The 20,542-nt window shown below is 42.9% G+C and overlaps 1 protein-coding gene across 1 annotated transcript in view; it reads right to left on the reverse strand.

The window, feature by feature from the left end:
* Positions 1-4,517: 4,517 nt before the first annotated feature.
* The window catches only part of LOC130121938 (E3 ubiquitin-protein ligase KCMF1-like), a 31,039-nt gene continuing 15,014 nt past the window's right edge, over positions 4,518-20,542 (reverse strand). Inside the window, exons 6-7 of the mRNA XM_056290922.1 lie at positions 5,435-5,765; positions 4,518-4,961 (exon numbers count right to left, since the gene is read on the reverse strand). Coding sequence (XP_056146897.1) covers positions 4,697-4,961; positions 5,435-5,765 — 596 coding nt within the window. The 3' untranslated portion in view covers positions 4,518-4,696. The remainder of the gene's footprint in view (positions 4,962-5,434; positions 5,766-20,542) is intronic.

The raw sequence follows: 20,542 nt of genomic DNA on the forward strand, positions 1-20,542 counted from the left end.
ACCACCTGGTGGTGAGTTGGCTCAGATGGCGGGGAAGGCTGCCGGACAGACCTGGCAAACCCAAACGTGTAGTGAGGATGAACTGAGAACGTCTAGGGTTGGCCCCTGTCCATGAGCTCTTCAACTCCCACCTCTGGAAGGAGTTCTCGTGTATCCTGAGGGAGGCTGGGGACATGGAGTCTGAGTGGGCCATGTTCAAAGCCTCTGTTGCAGATGTGGCAGGTAGGAGCTGTGGTCATAAGGTCATCGTTGCCTGTCGAGGTGGCAACCTAAGAAGCAGCTGGTGGACACTGGTGGTGAGGGCTGAAGAAGGAGGCCTTTTGGGCTTGGTTGGCCCAGGGGTCTCCTGAAGCAGCAAGCAGGTACCGGATCCTCCCACGTGCTATGTTCCCCTGGTGGGACTCCTCACTGTCAGGTGAAAAGAAGCAGCTGGTGACTCCACATGTATCGGAGGAGACACGTGGTAGTCTGCAGCCCTCCCCCGGATCGGCAGAGGTGGTGGAGCACAGTGACCGGGACGGTTCGGAAGAGTGGGGTAATTGGCCCGGTACAACTGGGGAGAAAAACGGAGGGGGGGGGTAGCTATTTGAACCACCAGGGTGCGAAATCTACACATCGGTACACGAATCCAACACAGGGATATATGTATTAGCGGAAGTAATGTAAACACCACACGCACGATGTGATGAACTCCTGTTTCCGTCAAAAGCTGTGTGCAGTTTTATTGTAATAATTTAAAACCACATTAAAAAAAAGGCTTCCCATATTATAGAACCGTTATGAAAGTTAACGCACAAATTCAATATACATCTCATGGTATTTTACACTGAGGGTAAACGTATAGGCATGGAGGTGGCATGGTTCATATCAAGGCTCAATAGAATCAAAAACAAAAAAGGAATAAATAGAGAGTGCTGTCCTCAGCAGAGCATATAAGAATTGTCTTTTCTTCAAAAACTTAAGATAAAACATCTCCAATGTGGAAAGTCTCAAGCTCTCCTTCCCTAACAAAGAAAGCGATCCCTTTCCAAAGCAGGTGGTCCGAGTCTGGGGTTACACATAAACAGAGAATAAATGCCAGGAAAATGTTGGTGGAGCAATGGACAGAGGTCTTCTGTCCTTGTGCATAAAGTATAGGCGCTTACACAGCACTAAAAACAACACGTAGGAAAAATTCAGAGGCAAGCTGTATTTTTGTTCCTGCTCCTCGTATGAATGTGCCGTGTGGAAACACACCGGGTGAAGTTCTTCTGTGGAGTTTTGCTGCTGCTGGAGCAGCAATCAATATTTTTAGCGAGCGATGCCACAGAAGGAAGGGCCATCTGGAGCTGGGAGACACACACTGCAGCCTTTCTGCAGAAGCTGCTGCAGAACGAAAACTCGATTATATATCAAATGTTAGGGTTCAATTTGATCACATGATTTTACTAAACTAGAATTTTTTTTCTTCCATATCTGTGTTTAAAAAACCCCTTAACAGTTAAAAAGCTTGGGGATATTTTCCATTTTAATGATAAGGGCATTAAAAATCATGCATGCTGCAAATAACTGCATGCAGTAGTTATGGTGCGCCATCCAAACATTTAAAAAAAAATTTTTTTTTATTAATAGTCATAAATACAGAGCAGCTTCATCACAGGAGATGACACCCTCTTCAGTTTTGAATGTGGAGTATTTAGAAGAGGAGCCATTTCGCATGTCACAGGAAGCGTAACTCTGTGCAGCCACCTGTGACAATAAACTAAAAAACAGTTAAATGAAATGTCGTGTATTTCTTCCTCACTCGGTCTCTATTCTGCACTCACTCGCACTGTTACCTCAGTTGTTCTTAAAGGAAAATTCTGTTTGGTTTTGTTTTTTTAAACCTAAGGCCCTTTTTTTTCCACCGTCAGGAGTCAAAACAGGCAACATATCTTGATGCATGGCCAATAATCCAGGGAAGGAAATTCCAGGAAGTTTAATCACATCATCTGGACACGTTTTGTGGGGGAAACGTTTCATCACTCATCTTTCAAGGATGAGGATGTGCACATCCTTGATAGGGAGGAACGCTGCTTTGAACAGGGAGTCAAAGAGGCCATCTATGTGAAGAGGGAAAGACCATCCCTGAACCGAGGGGGAGGCCTAAGAGTACATCGGTCACCATCTTACAATGCTGCGATTGCAACTATTCCCAAATCCTCTGTGAATCGTACACATGGATGTTGAAACTCGAGTTAACGGTCACAGCAACTGGGATGTGAAACCGATGTTTTTAATTTTCTATTCATCTTTTATTTGGCCAGGAAGGTCTTACTGAGATACAAAATCTCTTCTTCTGCACTGTTTATAAGGTTGGGGGTAACTGCAGTCAGACTGAGACTCAATTCAACTTTCTGGCAAAACGAGCAATAGGTAGAGTCTGATAATAATTCATTACTGAGCAATCTAGTGTCAGTCGACAACTATGAACCGGGTTGCGATGTAATCCTTCAGAGCAGTTTCTGATGGTCAAGTAACGTCCATTAAAGAGCTCTTATTTACCACTGGCATGCTTTGAATGTTACGAGAAGACTCTAAAAAAGCCTGATATTAGCCCCGATATTAATCATGAAAATATACAGATATCAATACATTTCTAACCAGGAGCAGAAGTCCTGCTCTGTGATCCCGCACGTTGTTGCAGGAAGATCACTGTGGAAGCATGAGAGCATCGGAAATGTTGTCGAGGAAAGGTTGTTGAGCTGGAATAGAGTTTAGCATTGTCTGAACGACAGAAAAAATATCGTTTGTGTTTGCACCTTTCGAAACCTTCTTGCTTTAAAGCAACAGTACTAACCACTGGGCCACAGTGCCGCCCTGGGTCTTAACACTGCACTTGCAGACCATTAGGTCTGCAGGGACCAAATTGAAAAGGGGATCACTACTACCAGCCAACGTGGAGAGAAATATCCTGAACCAAAGCTTTTTTTTTCCATAAAGAAGGCCACTCCAAGAGTGTGGCTACCTGCTCCAAACAGGAGGGTGCTGTTATTTAGCTGGCATCATTACTCAGTCCACATGAAAAACAAGGCAGGATTGGAACTGACCATTAGTCTAATATACGTATACTAGAAGAACCCCGCTACAATGTAGCGGATTGGTTATCCACCCGTCTAAATCTCCCTCCTCTTCATCCTGCCAGCTAACCGCCTTCCCCCTGCCCCTAACCCCCCCCCCCCACTCCAACTCCCTCCCCCCAAATGCTCAGAATCATCTGAAATTATAAAATGCATATTTTGCATAATTATGCATAATTATTATAATTATATTTTAATGTTCTGCTATTTTTGTGGTCCTCTCTGGAACAATACCTACCACCTCCGAAAAAAATTAGGATCATAAGTGCATTTTTGCAAAAATGCATATATTTTGCATAATGCCAAAACATTTCTAAGTCCCAGAAAATGTTTTTTATATAGGTGAAAAAATCAAAGATGCTCAGAATCATCTGAAATGCCGAGAAAGGCGGTTTTTAGCCATTTTTAGAAAAATGCATATTTTGCACATTTATGCATAATTATGCATAGTTTTAATTTTCTGGGATTTTTCACGTACACTCTGGAACAATACCTACCACCTCCAAAAATATTTAGGATCATAAATGCTTTAGTTTTCGGTCCCGCTATCTACACTAACTAACACACACACACAACACACACATTCCGAAAATATAGGAGTAGATATATATATATATGCTTACTGTCTGTCTAACCTATAAGAAATTTGTTTTAACATTCCCAGCAGTGTATACCCAACAGCCACATAACGTGGCTGAGTGGTCACCACCATACCAAGACCACAAATATCAGACAGCAAGGTTCTCACTCTTTAAAGAAGAGACATTCTTCCTCTGTCATCTTCGGCTCACAAAGCCGAATAAAAACAACGCTAGCCTCCCGAGCCCCACGTCCTTACAGCAACTGCTTGACCCTCATCTACCTTTGCCCCTCGCACTCCTTGTCCTCTCTTCAAGTAGTTGGACAGCCATCAAATTGAAAAGGCCTCCTCCATGGCCCCAAAATTGGGTAAATATGCACAAATGACGGTGCAAAGAAATCCCTGCTAACAAGAACACTACGTTAAAATGAAGGTTCAGCTGATTTGGCCTCGTAAACATCTGAAAACATCCCCACCCGTAAACAGTGGAAGAAATAAGGAGGTGAGAAAATGCTGCGAAGGTCCATCACTGCACTGACTGACTGTGCCGGGATTGTCTTTTCACAACATGAGGTGTTTTCAGATTCTTGTCATAACAATCCCAACCAGTCCGTGCCAAAAACAGCTTTTAGGTGGACGCTGTTGGGCTATCAGAGATTGCCCTAAAGGATTACAGTGCAGCTCATGCGCAGCAGTTGGCTGACACTAGATTGCATACTAATTAATTATCTTAAAATATTCTGCAGCCCATCACTTGATTTGATTCCTAACAATGGGAGAATAAGGCTTAGGTTAAAAAAAAGCAAAGAAAAGAAATCAAACCCCTCCGCATGTGCATTCAAGACTTTGTTTAATGTAACAAGGTGACAGACCCAAAATTTAAATCACCCAAAAAGTGGAAAAAAAAAGGTTATAAAGTGGAAAAAAAATACACCAAAGCATACACAACAGAATGCTTTTTGTTGGCCGTCACTGGCGGTTGCAACAGAAAGGACACGGTCTTCTTGATGCTTGGAAATCAAAGAGGCGGCAGAGGACGATCCTTTCCCGTAGCGCAGCACTCCCTCAGCTGAAGGTTCTCTAATGCCACATCTAAAGGCATGATATCCGCGTAGCCCATAGCCTCGAAGCATGCAAAGTCTCGGTACACCTCCTCTTCTGAAGGGGTGCCGTCTTCACGCATTAATGTGGAAAGCAGAAGCTCCTGCGCAAACAGGCTGCGATCAGCATGCTCCTCCTCCAGCAACTGACTCTCTGCCTCGGACATCTTGGTCTCATTCAAACTGGGGAATTGAAATGAAAATTACATGTGATTGGTAGGCAGATTCCTTGGTTTAGTGTTGCAGTGAAAAAGGAAACCTAAAGGAATGAAACTAGTGGGCTCCATGGCCTATGTTGGATTGGAATGTTGTGGAATACAGCGAGCCTGTAACATTGGATAATTATGCGAGGAGGATTCACTGGTCAGGGTCTATGATGCTAAGCAAGGATTACATTTTAGGTGAGTCATAAAACCCGGCCTTCTTGTAAAATTGAGTGTTAACCCTCAACCTTGTGCGTTCCTCTTACAGTTTTGCTGTATTGCCATATGTGTAGAAATGTGTATGACAAAACATGGAGGATATCTGCTACAGACCTGTTTTTTTCCTTATGACCATTTAAACACTTTCAATTCGGGGAAGATTTGGCTGAGATATCCCCCATGACATTAGCAGTGCCTGGGAAGAGGGGCAATTGGTTGATTGGCTGAACTCACCTTGCTAATAGGAACTTGGAGCTATGGGTGGAGGAGTTGATGGTGGAGCTATGGGGAGAGGAGGTGGTGGTGGTGCTGGTGGTGGTATTGGTGTTGGTTTCAGCCACAGTAGCTGTGTTGGTTGTTGCAGTACTGGGCAGGCGAAGAGTTGTCCAGGTGTTGCCTGGGATACGTCGTACTGTGCGACGGGCCACCTCTAGTCGCTGCCGTGCTGCTTGTGCCTGCTGACGTTCTAAATGCAGTTGCATCTGAAGCTGCTCCAGTTGGGATGACCCTGATGAGACCGGCCCTTCTGACCCGGTATGCGCAACTGCCAGCTGGGACAACAACTCTGCAGTAAGAGACAGATTACGGTTAGCCTTAACACTAGTTGTTCATGAATAAGTCCCAAATTAGAGAAATCAGATATTTTCTATAGGTGAGGTTAATGAAGCTATAGAGAAAAAGAAGTCATAGGATGAAGCTTCGGGCAGCACAAGACTATCAACATTAACACAGCAAAACCAATCCTAAAGGCAACCTTCAGAAAAGAACAGTGTTCAAATATGAATTTATAACTCACTGTGAGAGCACAAGTCTTACTTATGACCATTATGGGGGAGGATGAATAAATTATTAAGTGGTCTATGCCGAATTGGCAGACCAAAATGAAAACCTTAGAATCCACATGTTGGCCAAATTCACACATCCAACTACAAGACAAAGAACTCAGATTTAGGGTTAAAGAAAACCCCTTCATCAGATTTCTTAGCCAATTTGCAATAACATTCAGCCAATTCATATTCATATCCTTTCTTGGGCATTAAAAGGATAAGATTCCAGTTTTACTTTTCATTTTAGAAGTTTTTACCATCGTTTCAACCCGTTTTCATTTCACTCACTGGCTCCATTGCAGAGATCTTGGACACAGGACCACAGCTAGACAAAGCCTTACAATGGTATCTTATGGTGCCACAGAATACTATCCTTAAACCTGTCCTGTCAAACACAAATAAAGACTTGTGCCTCAGACCGTGTATATTATTCCCCGTTATCTATGACTTGTCAATTGCATTGGCCAGGTAGTTTGGCAATAGTTACTACTATCTTAGGGGTACACTAGTGGTGTACCTTCAGCAAGTATTGGCTGGTCATTCCTACAACCTGTCCCAGGAAATAGCTCAGCAATGTAACCGACCCTTGATAAAATTGGACATTTTGAGTGATAACTGTGAATTTACAATCGTTTTCACCTCCAAAAATGTGGTTTAGATAATTGGGTTAAAATGGACTTGTTGAAACAGGTCTGATGTGTGTATATTGTGGCACCATTAAAGGTCCCATTAAAAGATCTCCAAATGAAGCCAGCATGTAAAATGATATAGCAGATATTTAGGGTGCTTTCACACTAGGGACCTGGGCCTGGATCGAAGTACACTTGATCCCAAAGTCCAGTTCATTTGAGTAATGTGAATATTATGTACTGTACCCGGGCCACAAAAGGTTGCCTTGAATACGGTTCATGTGTATGGATAGCATCAGGCAGTGGTGGGGCCACGGGGGGGGGGGGGATGGGGGACATTTGCCCACCCCCACTTTTGTCAAAAGATGGTCCTCGAGATTCCTTCAAAACCGAGGAGAAAATGCCTGGGTATAGGTTGAGTAGGGTAAGAATTTTTCAGAGAAATGCTGGAAGAAGATTAGGTAAGTGAATTACGTGATGGCCATTTATAGCAAAAGTGCTCCTTTTATTCGAGGCCCTGGGTAATTGTGATGTGATGTGATGTAATGTGGTGAGGTCATACATCAGTATTGGGTTGCTTTCATCACACAGACATTGGAAGCAATGGAAGGTATTCAAATTTTCCTCCACAAAATGAGGCGTTTTAATCCACATGAGGTACATTATTGATCTAAACTATAACAAATTGACCTCTTTGTGTGTCGATAGAAACTGCAATATCTTAATAGTCTTCCCCATTCAATTTATGCAGTACGTTGTGTTCTATGCATATGCCAGTAGGTAGCACAAATGTTATGAATGCCCTGTTGCATGTAACGTAAGAGAGAACAGAAGAAGAGAATAAGACCCGATGGATGACTACTACTGTGCTACTGTGCTCCGTGCTTTACTTACTTACATACTTCCTTATACGTACTTACTTATACATATACTGCAGTTTTTAAATAAAGTAGACTGCTATACACAAATGCGTTTCTCAACTGCATCTGCCTCCTCCAAAATCTGTGTATACACGCAGCACGTGTCTATCTCGTGTACAGATATGCAAGTGTACTCGGGTACGGAACAACATCACTAATGTGAAAGCTGACAGGTGCGGTGGGGGCAATCATACCAAGGCACGGTGAAGGCTGTAAAAACCGTAAATACAATTTAAAACATTGTCTGCAGGGTTTCTGAAGCTTTGAGTATCAAAAGCACCTTCATGGTGCATAGTCATGGCTTTCCCAGTAAAATGCAGGTTATGTAAAGAATTATCCATCTGCAGTTTTCTGTTCACATTGCAACTGCCCTATGAATTACAAGAAATCTACTACTACTTTTTAGTTTTGGCTGCTCCCATTAGGGGTCGCCACAGCGGATCATCCGTTTCCATCTCTTCCTGTCTTCTGCATCGTCCTCTGTCACACCAGCCACCTGCATGTCCTCCCTCACCACATCCATAAACCTCCTCTTTGGCCTTCCTCTTTTCCTCTCCCCTGGCAGCTCCATATTCAGCATCCTTCTCCTAATATACCCAGCATCTCTCCTCCACACATGTCCAAACCATCGCCATCTTGCCTCTCTTGCTTTGTCTCCTAACCGTCCAACCTGAGCTGTCCCTCTAATTTACTCGTTTCTAATCCTGTCCTTCTTCATCACTCCCAGTGAAAATCTTAACATCTTCAACTCTGCCACCTCCAGCTCCGCCTCCCGTCTTTTCGTCACTGCCACCGTCTCCAAACCATACAACCTAGCTGGTCTCACGGCCATCTTGTGAACCTTCCCTTTAACTTGCTGGTACCCTTCTGTCGCAAATCACTAACTGCTGACACTCTTCTCCACCCACTCCCCCCTGCCTGCACTCTCTTCTTCACCTCTCTTCCACACTCCCCGTTACTTTGAACAGTTGACCCCAAGTATTTAAACTCATCCACCTTCGTCACCTCTACTCCTTGCATCCTCACCATTCTAGTGTCCTCCCTCTCATTCACGCATATGCATGCCATCTTGCTCCTACTGACTTTCATTCCTCTTCTCTCCAGTGCATACCTCCACCTCTACCGGCTCTCCTCAATCTGCTCCCTACTCTCGCTACAGATCACAATGTCATCCACAAACAATTGCAAGAAATGTCTTTTTTTGGGGGGGGGGGTTCTCCCCCCTTTTCTCCCCAGTTGTATCCGGCCAACTACCTCACTCTTCCGAACCGTCCCGGTCGCTGCCCCACCCCCTCTCCCGATCCGTGGAGGGTTGCAGACTGACTACATGTTTCCTCCGATACATGTGGAGTCACCAACCGCTTCTTTTCACCTGATAGTGAGGAGTTTCGCCAGGGGGAAATGGCGCGTGGGAGGATCATGCTATTCCCCCGTTCCCCCTCCCCCCGAACAGGCACCCCGACCGACCAGAGGAGGCGCTAGTGCAGCGACCAGGACACGTACCCAAAGACACGGCCAATTTTGTTTGTAGGGACGCCCGACCAAACCGGAAGTAACATGGGGATTCTAACTGGCGATCCCAATGTTGATAGGTAACGTAAGAGACCGACACGCCACCCGGGCATCCTCAAAGATATATCTCGACATACGTTTACTATCATAATTAGGCATTTAACCATGCCAGGTGTGCCAAAACTGATATAATGAAGTGCTGATTGATTAACTACAAGCAGGCCTACGTATACAGTTACAATGAAAATCTGCAGGACAGCCAGGGGATCCTTCAGGACTTGTTAACAACACACATGTGGTCCAATGGATTAACCAATGAAATATGAACCTAATAGAAAAGCAACACGCCAATCTTAGTCATCTAAACTGTCTTGGTAGGCTTGTGAAAAGCTGGGTCATAGTGTTCTAGTACCACACTGCAACCTTCAGCCCCCCTCATGCCACCATTACTGTCCACATCATCTATATCTTTTTAATTTTTATTTATTTATTTAGCCTCTTTCAAAGCGTACATGGTCAGAGAGGCTAAAAATGAGTGTTTCCTAAGTCATACCAGCTGTAGTATGAGACGGTATTTGAAGAAGATCTTTAAGTGAAACCTTCTCAGAAACCATCTGTATAACTACAGCTGCTGGTAAAGTGATTGAAAGATTAAAAGGTGAAAGCCTTGCTGAAAGCAATAAGCTACTTCTTATTGTCACGTAGTTGTGATTTGCTGATTCGCTCAGCTTTAAAGCATAATTTTAGGGAGTTGACCTTGTATAGTGACACCTGTTGACCAAACTGTAAACCCATTCTGAAAACAACACTAAAAGTAGTATGTGAAATGTTAATTGCACCAATACCTTACCTAAGGAGATTTACCACAAACCTTGTCACAGTTAACATTAACCACAATTGTGGAATTACTGTTACTTCGGTCACTAAATCTGGCTCACTGCTTTTTCCAGAAGTTGAAACCTCATCCTAATGCACGTTGTAGTTTTGCTGTTTGAACTAGTGCAATTTAAAGTAAATAGAAGTTCGAGCTAGGGCTGTCAATGAATACTCCAAATTCGAATATATAACCGAATTGTAAAAAAAAAAAAAGACATTCGAGTGTCTGTCTGCCTCGCGAATTCTCGCAAGAGCCTTGGCCGCTGCACTGAATATGTTGCATGACGGACAGGAGTCACACAACGTCACTTTCATTGGTTGACAATTAAATTTAGGTCGAGCTGAAACAAGCGAATCATTCAACAACAACCGTGTGGTGAAGACGGAGGAGAGTTCACAACCCAACTCGGCCGCAGAGTGTGATTTTCACTCTGAACAAAGCCCCGTTTAGGAATACTTCGGATTTTGGTCACAAAACGGCAAAATTGTGGACCGTCGAGATAAAGTGGTACGCCAGTTTTGTAAACTACAGTTAGATTACCATTCCGCCACTAGTAACCTGAGGGCACACGACGTTTTACGGTATAGGACATTATTTTGTAATTTGTAGGTATGTAGACCTTTTAAAAGACATGTTTACGTTGAAACTGTAACGTGCATGGATAAGTAGACACGTTGGTCTTTGACTAACGGGTCGGCCCCTTCAGTCGACTGGTTAACGTTGTCGCTTGCGGAGTGGGAGACATGGGTTCGTGTCCCGGCTGTGGCGGTTCCGGGCTGCCAGACTGCCCCCCGAATTCGCTACATTGGTGTCAGAAGTGGGATGGTGAGACCGTGAGGTCATCGGAAGCGCGTGCGCCCAGAGGCGTGAGAGAGCTGATATGCTGAAGTGCGGGGACGCGCTTCCCGAAGGAGGGGGGTAGTATAACGTGCATGGATAAGTAGACACGCTGGCTGACGGGTCTGACCCTTTAGTCGAGCGGCTGGCGATGTGTTCGCGTCCCGGCCGCGGCAGTTCATGTGGTTGCCCCCCGAATTCGCCACAATACCCATACAAGTAGTTATGTCTCTCGTTGTATTGGTTTTCCCTCTTATGGATATAATGCGCAAAAATATGTCGAATGGATTCGAACCTGTTTTTTTTTTTTAGGAGTAATCGAACGTCATTTTTGGCCAGTTTTGACAGCCCTAGTTGCAAGATGATATTCATCTTTTGAAATAGCTTGTAAGGAATGGCAAATGTGCATTATTTGGATGGATGAATTGGTTGGATGAATTTACGAGTGAGAGAGCTAGCTCCTCGGTGGAACAAATTCATTTGCCACTCTCACTTTTGAGGTAATGAAGATGTGTTACCAAACCCTACAGAATCTTCTCTCACTAGATCCAGTGAGATAAGTTCACCACCTCAAATGACCCCTCTAGGGTAAATGTTTTCTGCATCTTTCAAAATAGTGCAGGAGCACAAACGCTAAACTGGGGATGAAACACCACAAAAAAAAATTAATGAATTCAACCGAGAACCTTTTGTAGCAAATCAATCAACATTTTAACAGCTTATAGCTCGTAGATCTTTTGTAGTTTGAATTTGATAACGCGTCCTAACAAAAGTAACATTTTGAGCGAACACATCCCATGTTTATCTATTAAATATTCTCCCGTAACTGGATTAATTTGGGGATGAAAACTTTAATCACGTTAGCTGCCATCGACAAGATAATGGTTGTGAATTGACATTCTGTGTCTTAGGAGTTTTATATTGACTTATGAAGTAGACCATCACAACATTGGCGAGTTTTGTGGCCTGTTGCCAAAACAAAAGAGTCAGAATAGTGCCAGTTTGACAAAGATGTGGATGCATCCCTTGAAGTAACAGCCAAGGGTGGTGCGGACCAGAGGCTCCAGACAATGAGCACCCTCATACCTGGCATGGCTTCGGAGAGGTTTGGCATCAAGGAACAATGGGCCACCAAGACTACTGCAAATCCAAACAGACAGGAAGTCAAGATCGTCCAACTTAGACAAGAGCTGAGGACACTCAGGAACCAGTAACGGAAGGCAAGTGAGGAAAAGAAGGAAGCTTTGTCAGAAAGGCCTGCAAGCGCAGTGCCTTTATTGCAAATCCATTTGGATTTATGAAGAAGCTGCTGTGGCAGAAACGCAGTGGTCACCTGTCATGCCTAAGATCTTCTTCAAGATTGTTGCCAATCACCTCACAGGATTTCTCCTTAAGAACTCCTACATAGACACCATGGTACAGAAGGGAAGAGTCCCCGGTGTTCCAGGATGCATAGAGCACACAGGTGTGGTAACCCAACTGATCAGATTCACGAGAAAAAAGGGCAGACCTGGCAGTGCTGTCTGTGGCTGGACCTTGCTAATGCCTATGGATCGGGATCAATCCCATACAAGCTAGTAGAATTGTCCCTGATCAGACACCACATCCCGGAGAAGATCCAAAACCTCATCCTCGACTATTACAACAACTTTAAGAGAAAAGAAAGCCACTTTATTTATTTTGACATTGTATTGTTACAACAAATTTATTGTTTTCATTTAACCCATCCCATTACATAGGAGTAGTTACAGCTGCAGTGTCCAGGGGCCAACTCCACTTCTTCTTTCCATTGCCTTGGTCAGGGGCACAGGCAGGAGTATTGACCCTAATATGCATGTCTTTGATGGCGAGAGGAAACCAGAGCACCCAGAGGAAACCCACGCAGACACGGGGAGAACATGCAAACTCCACACAGAAAGGGCCTGGGATGGCCTGGTGTTCGAACCCAGGACCTTCTTGCTGTGAGACAACAGTGCTAACCACTGGGCCACCATGCTGCCCCCAACTTTAGCCTGAGGGTGTCTTCTGGGATCTCGACATCAGCCTGGCATCGGCTAAAAAAGGGTATCATCACTAGCTGCACAATTTTCTGTGTCCCTGTTTGTGCTGGCCATGAATATGCTTGTAAGTCTGCGGACGTGGAGTGCAGAGGTCTCCAGTCCAAACCTGACACCTGACAAAAGTGTTCATGGATCACCTGACAGTAACAACTACATCAATGCCTGGATGCAGGTGGCTCCTTCAAGTACTTGAACGGCTCATTACATGGGTAAGAATGAGCTTCAAGCCCACAAAATCCAGGTCTCTGGTCCTTAGGAAAGGAAGAGTAACCGACCAGTTCAGCTTCCCTTTGGAAGGCACCCAAATTCCATCTGTGACCGAAAAGCACAGACAGGAGCCTGGGTAAGATTTTCATCAGCAACCTGAAGGACACAGCGGCACGCCAGGCAACCAAGTGATGACCTCAACACTTGGCTCTCCACAGTGGACAAGTCGGGGCTTCCTGGATTATTCAAGGTCTGGATATATCAACATGGAATCCTGCCTTGACTCTTCTGGCCACTGCTAATCCACAAAGTCCCAATCACCATTGTGGAGGCCTTCAAAAGGAAGATAAGCCAGTTCCTGTACAGGTGGCTGGGCCTGCCGCAGAGCCTATGCAGCGTCGCCCTTTACGGACATAACACCAAGCTATAGCTTCCTCTCAGCAGTCTGACAGAGGAGTTCAAGGTCACCCGAGCCACAGAAGTCCTGCTCTACCGAGATTCTGCTGACACCGAGGTCTCCTCTGCGGGTATCGAGGTCAGAACAGAAAGAAAGTGGCACACACAGGAGGCAGATGAGCGGGCTGAGGCAAGGTTGCAGCACAGCAACCTGGATGGGGCCTGTGGCAACTGGTCGAGCCGGGCTCGTGAGCACCTCAAGACCTTGGTACGGGTAAAGCCTGAGGAAAGGAGAGGCGAAAGCTGATCCAGGAGAAGGTACGCACTGTGGCGGAGGAAGCTCGCTACAGCAGAATGGTGGGTATGTGCAAGCAGCGGGGCCTGGACCAAGTGGGAGCATACAACCAAGCCAAAAGATGACCTGGGTAGAACTCTGGAAGGCGAAATTACATTGATTCAAGTTTTTTTTTTTACTTTATCTTTTTATTGTTTTTCCATTATATAAAGACACACCAAAGAAAACAAAATAAAAACAAAAACATAAAAAGGTCTGGATTGCACTGTTTCCACAAAGTCTATATAGTTCTGTGACATATTCAGTGCATCATTTATTTATCTAGTCATTGACATGTAAACATAATCCATTTCTCCAGTTTCTCTTGACATTGTTCCTCTTGAGTTCTTATCCTGTGAGTTAACAGTTTCATATCATGGACTGCATTCATTATTTTCAGCCATGCATCCTGTGTTGGTGGTTCTGCCTTGTACCATCTTTTCGTAAAGGCCTTTTTACGAGCTGCCAACAAGATTTTCAGCAAATACTGCCTTCTCTTAACACAATATCTCCTGTCATATTATCGAAGTATAGTAACATACATGACATAGGTATATCATAGCCCAGGATTTCATTAATAACCATAAGAACATTTTCCCAGAACTGTACAATTTCAGGACAAAGCCAAAATACATAGGAATGGTCTACATTTATTGCCCCACATAGTCTCCAACATGGTTGTGCTATAGATAAGTATTTACTCTTAATTTTAGGTGTAATAAAGAATCTAATTAAATTCTTTCAACAATGTTCTCTCCAGGTACGAGATGATGTCGTAGACTGTTGTGTTCTCCAAATATGTAACCATTCATCTTCTGTGATATTCACATCTACTTCTTTTTCTCATTTCAGCTTTACAGATAATGTTGTTTCCTCCTCTCCATTAGGTGCTGATATAATGTAGATATTCTACATTTCTCTGAATTGTGAACACTAATTATGGTTCTAATTATTCAAATTTTATCTAAATTTACATTGTGCTGTATTTCTCTGTCATAAGTCCCTTAATTGTTAATATCTGAAGATGTCTTGGTTGTTTAATGTAGTTTTGTTTCATCTCCTGGAAACTCATAACATTCCCATTCTTTATTACTGTACATAATACTGGTATATCACTTGGAATCCATTGTTTGAATCTCTGGTCAAGAGCGCCTGGAATAAAATGTCTGTCATAGGCTATCCATCGAAGTAGTCTGAGTTCTTTCTCTAATCTATATTTTCGTACAAGATTAAACCACAATTCTAATGTAAATTGGGTGACAGCATCTACCTGTTCGAGTAAATCTTGTTACTTCTCTGTCTCCAATGAGGTTTTGAATTTCCCTTCCTTGTACGTATCTCTCTAGATTTTGCCATTTTGCTTCATAGTCCTTACCACACCAATAAATTACTGGACTAATTTGCGCTGCATGGAAATAATCTGTTAAGTTTGGCAACGCCATACCCCCATTATGTTTCCCAATCTGCAATGTTTCACATTTGACTCTTGGCCTTTGAGCTTGACATATAAACCTTGAAATTACTTTATCCCAGGCTCTGAATTGTTTCTCAGGGTTGGTAGTAACTGAAATAAGTTGAGGAGTCATGGGAGTATATTCATTTTTATGGTATCTATTTGTGAACTGAGGTCTAGTGGAAGGACAACCCACCTCTCAATGTCATTCCTAATTTCCTGATCCACCTTGATATAGTTTGCTTTATATAGTTTATCAATTCCTCGTTATAATAACTCTGAGGTATCTAATTTTTTAGAACTCCAATTCAAATTATATTTTTGTCATATAAATTTGGATGGGTTGCAATTCATTGTTAACTGTGTTTTAGCCAAGTTCAATTTATATCCAGAGTAGAAGCAAAACATCGCAAGTTTGTTGAGTAATATAGGAAGATATGTGTCAGGGTCCTCTAAATAACAGATCACATCATCAGCAAAAAGCCCAATGATGTGTTCTTCATTCCCAACCTTTACCCATTAATGTCTTTATTCTGTCTGATCGCTTGTGCCAGTGGCTCTATAAAAATTTCGAACAGGGCCGGTGCAAGGCAACATCCCTGTCTGGTAGACCGTTGTAATGTTATATTATCAGTCAGGCTACCATTTATTTTTATCCTTGCAATTGATTTTTGATAAAGTGTAATAATACGTTGTATAGCCTTGTCATTTAATCCAAATTTCTCAAGTACCTGATACAGAAATGTCCAGTTTACACTGTCAAAACCTTTTCTGCATCAAGACCTATTAAGGCTGCACTGATATTTTTGTTTAACATGTCCAATGATGTGTAGAGTTCTCTGTATGTATCATGGGTTTTGCGTCCCTTAATAAAGCCTGTCTAATCCTCATCTATGATGCCATTCATAAAGTGTTCAGATCTTGTTTGCGATAATCAAGGAATACAGCTTATAATCAATGTTCAATATTGATATGGGTCTGTAACCCGAGCAGGTCTCACTGCTCTTTTCCTTAGGAATCACAGTTGTTACAACTTCCTTCCAGGATGGTGGGAGTTCACCGTGTTCAAGTGCATAATTAAATGAAGACTCAAGTAGTGGTAGAAGTTCTTCACTGAATGTTTTGAACCACTCAAGATGGTAGACCGTCACTACCATGGGACTTATTTAACTTTAGTCTACTCATTGCTTCCTCTATTTCTGTTTTTGTAATGGGTGAAGTCAGACAGTCATTCTGATTTTTCCCAATTGCTGATAAGTCCAGTGTCTCTAGGAAAGCTCTAATTAGTCAATATCAGCTGACAGAGGCTGACTATACAAATTTCTATAATAGTTCTTGAAGATATTTTCAATCTCTTTGGGTTCATTGGTTACCTAATTTGTGAGTGTATCCCTTATCTTATGAATTGTGCTATCCGCTTGTTGTCTTTGTAATCTTTTTGCTGGTAATCCGGTTGCTCTAGACCCCACCCCAAAGTAAGATTGTTTTAGAAATATGGTTTTCTTTTCTATCTCTGTAGCTAATAATTTATCTATAGTCCCTAATTTCTTTAATTTTTTGTAGTAATGCTCTTATGTTGTTGTTCAATTTCAAACTGTTTTTCCTTCTACTTGTTATAGGCTTCTTCTTTAGCTTTCTTGATAGATGCTGTCCAAGCTATAAGATTTCCTCTCATGACTGCTTTATGAGCATCCAACAAAAGAGCAGGGTTAACCTCTCCATTATTATTTTGATATGCTGTAATCTCATTTGAGCTCTTTGACAGCTGATTTATTATCTAATAATCCAATATTTAACCTCCATAATGTTTTTTATTCCTCTTGTGGTTTTAATTTGACTTTTAGATAAACTGCAGTGATCTGATACATCCACATTTTCAAGTTCACATTCCCTTACCCTGTATAGGTCCTTTTTATTCATAAAAAAAATAGTCAATTGTAGCATAACTTTTATTAGGTGCCAAGTAATACATATAATCCCTTTTTGTCTTAATCATTTTTGTACCATGGTTGGTATTGTTCTTATTGTTTTATTTCTTATTTTCTCATTCTTATCCAATTTCCCCCTGGGGACGAATAAAGTATTTCTGATTCTGATTATTGTTTCTAGATTACTATTCATCACTATATTAAATTCACCCCCACAGATTAATATTCCCTCCATTTCCACAATCATGTTATCAAACAGAGTTTTAAAAAATGCTTTTCATTATTAGGTGGGGCATAGACATTAACTAGTGTCCCTTTTTCGTTTTCCAGTTTTCCTTTCACAATATATCACCCTTCCTTGTCACTGATTTCTTTGGTACATTCAAATTTCACTGAGTTAGGAATGAATATAGCCATGCCCCTTCTACAACCATGATGAAATGAGCTACGGAATGTATTTGTATAGCCAAACTTCTAAAGCTTCTCATTTTCCTGCCTAGACAAATGTGTTTCTTGTAAATATATAATCTGTGCTTGTTCTTTCCTTAATTTGGTCATTATCTTCCGACGTTTAACAGGGTTATTCAAACCGTTCACATTCAATGACATTACCTTAATATTATTCTTTATCATTCCTATTTATGGAGTCGTGTTGCAATCCAAACCCTAACATAAAAACCCATATGAACTACGGAATATCAGTCAAACATAGAACTTTGTGACTTAAAAAAAAGAAAAAAGAAGGATGTATTCCGTCACCCCTTATGGTCCCTGTTGGTGGGTGGAGGGTAACGTGCCTCATTACTGTAGGGGCCCTCCCTAGTAGTGAGAAAATACCCACTTATACTACAAGTGTCCAACATTGAGCGCATATGTAAATCACTCCCTCTATCGGTTTTCCTAAATTTATTTTGTTAAGTCAAAAGTCTTTAATAGTGTGTGGCCCAGAATGTGTATGTTTTCAAATAGTAAAGACCGCAACAAAAAGAAAAAAAGAAAACAACTAATGTCATCGATTAAGAGGCACGTTTTCCAAGTTTGTGTTGTAAAAATAATAAGAGGATTGTAAAGCTCAATTCAGATAGTATTCAAGTTTAATTGCCATAAGTAGTTCTATAACTAAAATTATACCTCTGTCTCACCAGGTGCCTCTTCCAAAAAAAAAAGATGTATTCCCAAGTTCTGTCTTATAGAAGTCTTGGCTTTATCATTTCATGTTCATTGCCTATCTGGACCACACATTATCTCTTCAATCCCTCCGGTTTTAGCACCGCAAGCTTCTTCTGAACTCCGTGAGCTTCTCTCTTGCACACTGGGCTGTGGTGTCTGTCGTGTTGGTAAGTTTCCATGGCATCAACTCGTTCAGTCTCTCCTCCACAGCTGCCACAGTGTTCACTCTCTTCATCACCGTCACCTTGATTCTGCGTTTATTGAGATCCCTGGCTGTCTTGTCTGCACTCGTAGATTTGCAGTCCGGAGTCTCAATGCACTCGCATCTTCATGTAGAGTGTTTGGTACCGGTTCCCTTCTCCTTTAGTGCTGCTTTGATTGGCCGGTATGCCTTGCGTCTTTCCATGACGTTGGTTGTGTAGTCATTATCAAAGTACATTCTCTGCTGCCACACTTTCTTAAGGATCAGTTCTTTAACATGGAACTGTAGAAAGTTGACTATTACTGATCTCGGAGTTGAGGTCGCTGCTGGCTTTGTGATCAATGCCGTTAGGATGCTGGATTTGGAGTTCCACTCTGTCAGGTAGTGTGAGATGACTTTTAAACAACTCACTTACAAAGTCAGTGACTGATCTCCCCTCTTTATCTTCCGGTACTGCATAAATATTGAGGTTGTTTCTGCTGGACCGGCTCTCCAAATCAACGATCTTGTCCTGCATACCCGTGTTTTGTTTCACTACTGTCAACAGCTTGTCTTTCACCTTGAGGCAGGCTGATTCCAGGTTTGCTGTCCGGGTTTGTGCCTCCGCGATGCTTGTTTTGACTCTGCAGCTCTTGCAAAACTTTGTCTTAAAACTCAGTAAAGTCTTCTCAAATAGTTTTCTTGACATCGTCTTTAAACTCACTAAGATTCCATCTCATATCTTGTTTTAAGTCTTTTTTTTTTAATCTCTTTAGAGAGTAGCGTCCGACTCTCTAGCAGTGCGTTTTGGTTAGTTGTTGCATTAGCTCCCCCTGCTATTGTTTCTTCGTCGTCGCCAACTTTTCCTTGTTCAGCGATCTTGGCCACATTCATGTTTTCTTGTGTTTTAGACATTTTCTTGTCAATCTTATGATGCCTTTGCGGTTTCCCCCCTTTCACACTTAAGTAGAGTTGGTTTTAATGTTATTTTATATTGATAGGAGGTACTTTTAAAACCGATTCCGAGGAGCTCACCACTACGCGTCAATCTTGTTGTAGCACCACTGGAAGTCCAGAACTGATCCCCAATTCAAGTTTTTGGTCCCGTCTGTGTATGATGTCCTCTCGAGCCCTTCCAACCTGTTCAGCTGGGGCCTGGTGGACTCACCTGCTTGCCAATTCTGCCAGAAAAGGGGATCCTTGGAGCACATCCTGAGCTGCTGTCCAAAGGTCTTAGGAGAGGGGCGGTATCGTTGGTACCATGACTCAAGTTCTGCGGGCAGTAGCAGACACCATCTGCACTGGGATCATATACAGCAAGCAGCAACACCCAACAAAATGCACTATCACTTTGTTTGAGCAGGAGAGACGCCCCAGCCCCAGGGTGGGCTGTTCACAACAGCAAAGGACTGGCAGTTCCTGGTCAACCTAGGGAGACAACTGAAGTTCCCGGAAACCATCACAGCTACCACACTCGGGCCAGATATGGTCCTGATGTCCGTGGCAACCAAGCAAGTGGTTTTGCTACAGCTAATTGTCCTCTGGGAAGATTGGATGGAGGAGGCGCAAGAAAGGAAGAGAGCCAGGTATAAAGATCTGGTAGCTGAGTGTTGGAGGAATGGGTGGAAGGCCCATTATGAGCCAGCTGAAGTGGGCTGCAGGAGCTTTGCAGGCCAGTCTCTACACCGGGTCCAGGGACTCTTGGGCATTTGTGGGCTGCAAAGAAGAAGAACCATTAGGAACATCTTGGAAGCTGCGGAAAAGGCTTCCCGTTGGCTCTGCATGAAGAGGGGTGATGCGTGGCGTAATGCACTACCTGGACACAAGTCGGGGCTTGATCACCCCCGGCTGGGTCACTTGGGCGAGGGTGTCTGATGTTATGACCCGAAACACCTGATGACCCCCGGGTTCAATACTGACGATGTGTCCCGATTGCACCACATGGTGTATCAAAGAACTGAAATGATATCCCACCAACAAAATGTTTTCAAAACAATTACCTTTGTAAACC

Source organism: Lampris incognitus, chromosome 12 (assembly GCF_029633865.1).
Source record: "Lampris incognitus isolate fLamInc1 chromosome 12, fLamInc1.hap2, whole genome shotgun sequence".
Classification (NCBI taxonomy): domain Eukaryota; kingdom Metazoa; phylum Chordata; class Actinopteri; order Lampriformes; family Lampridae; genus Lampris; species Lampris incognitus.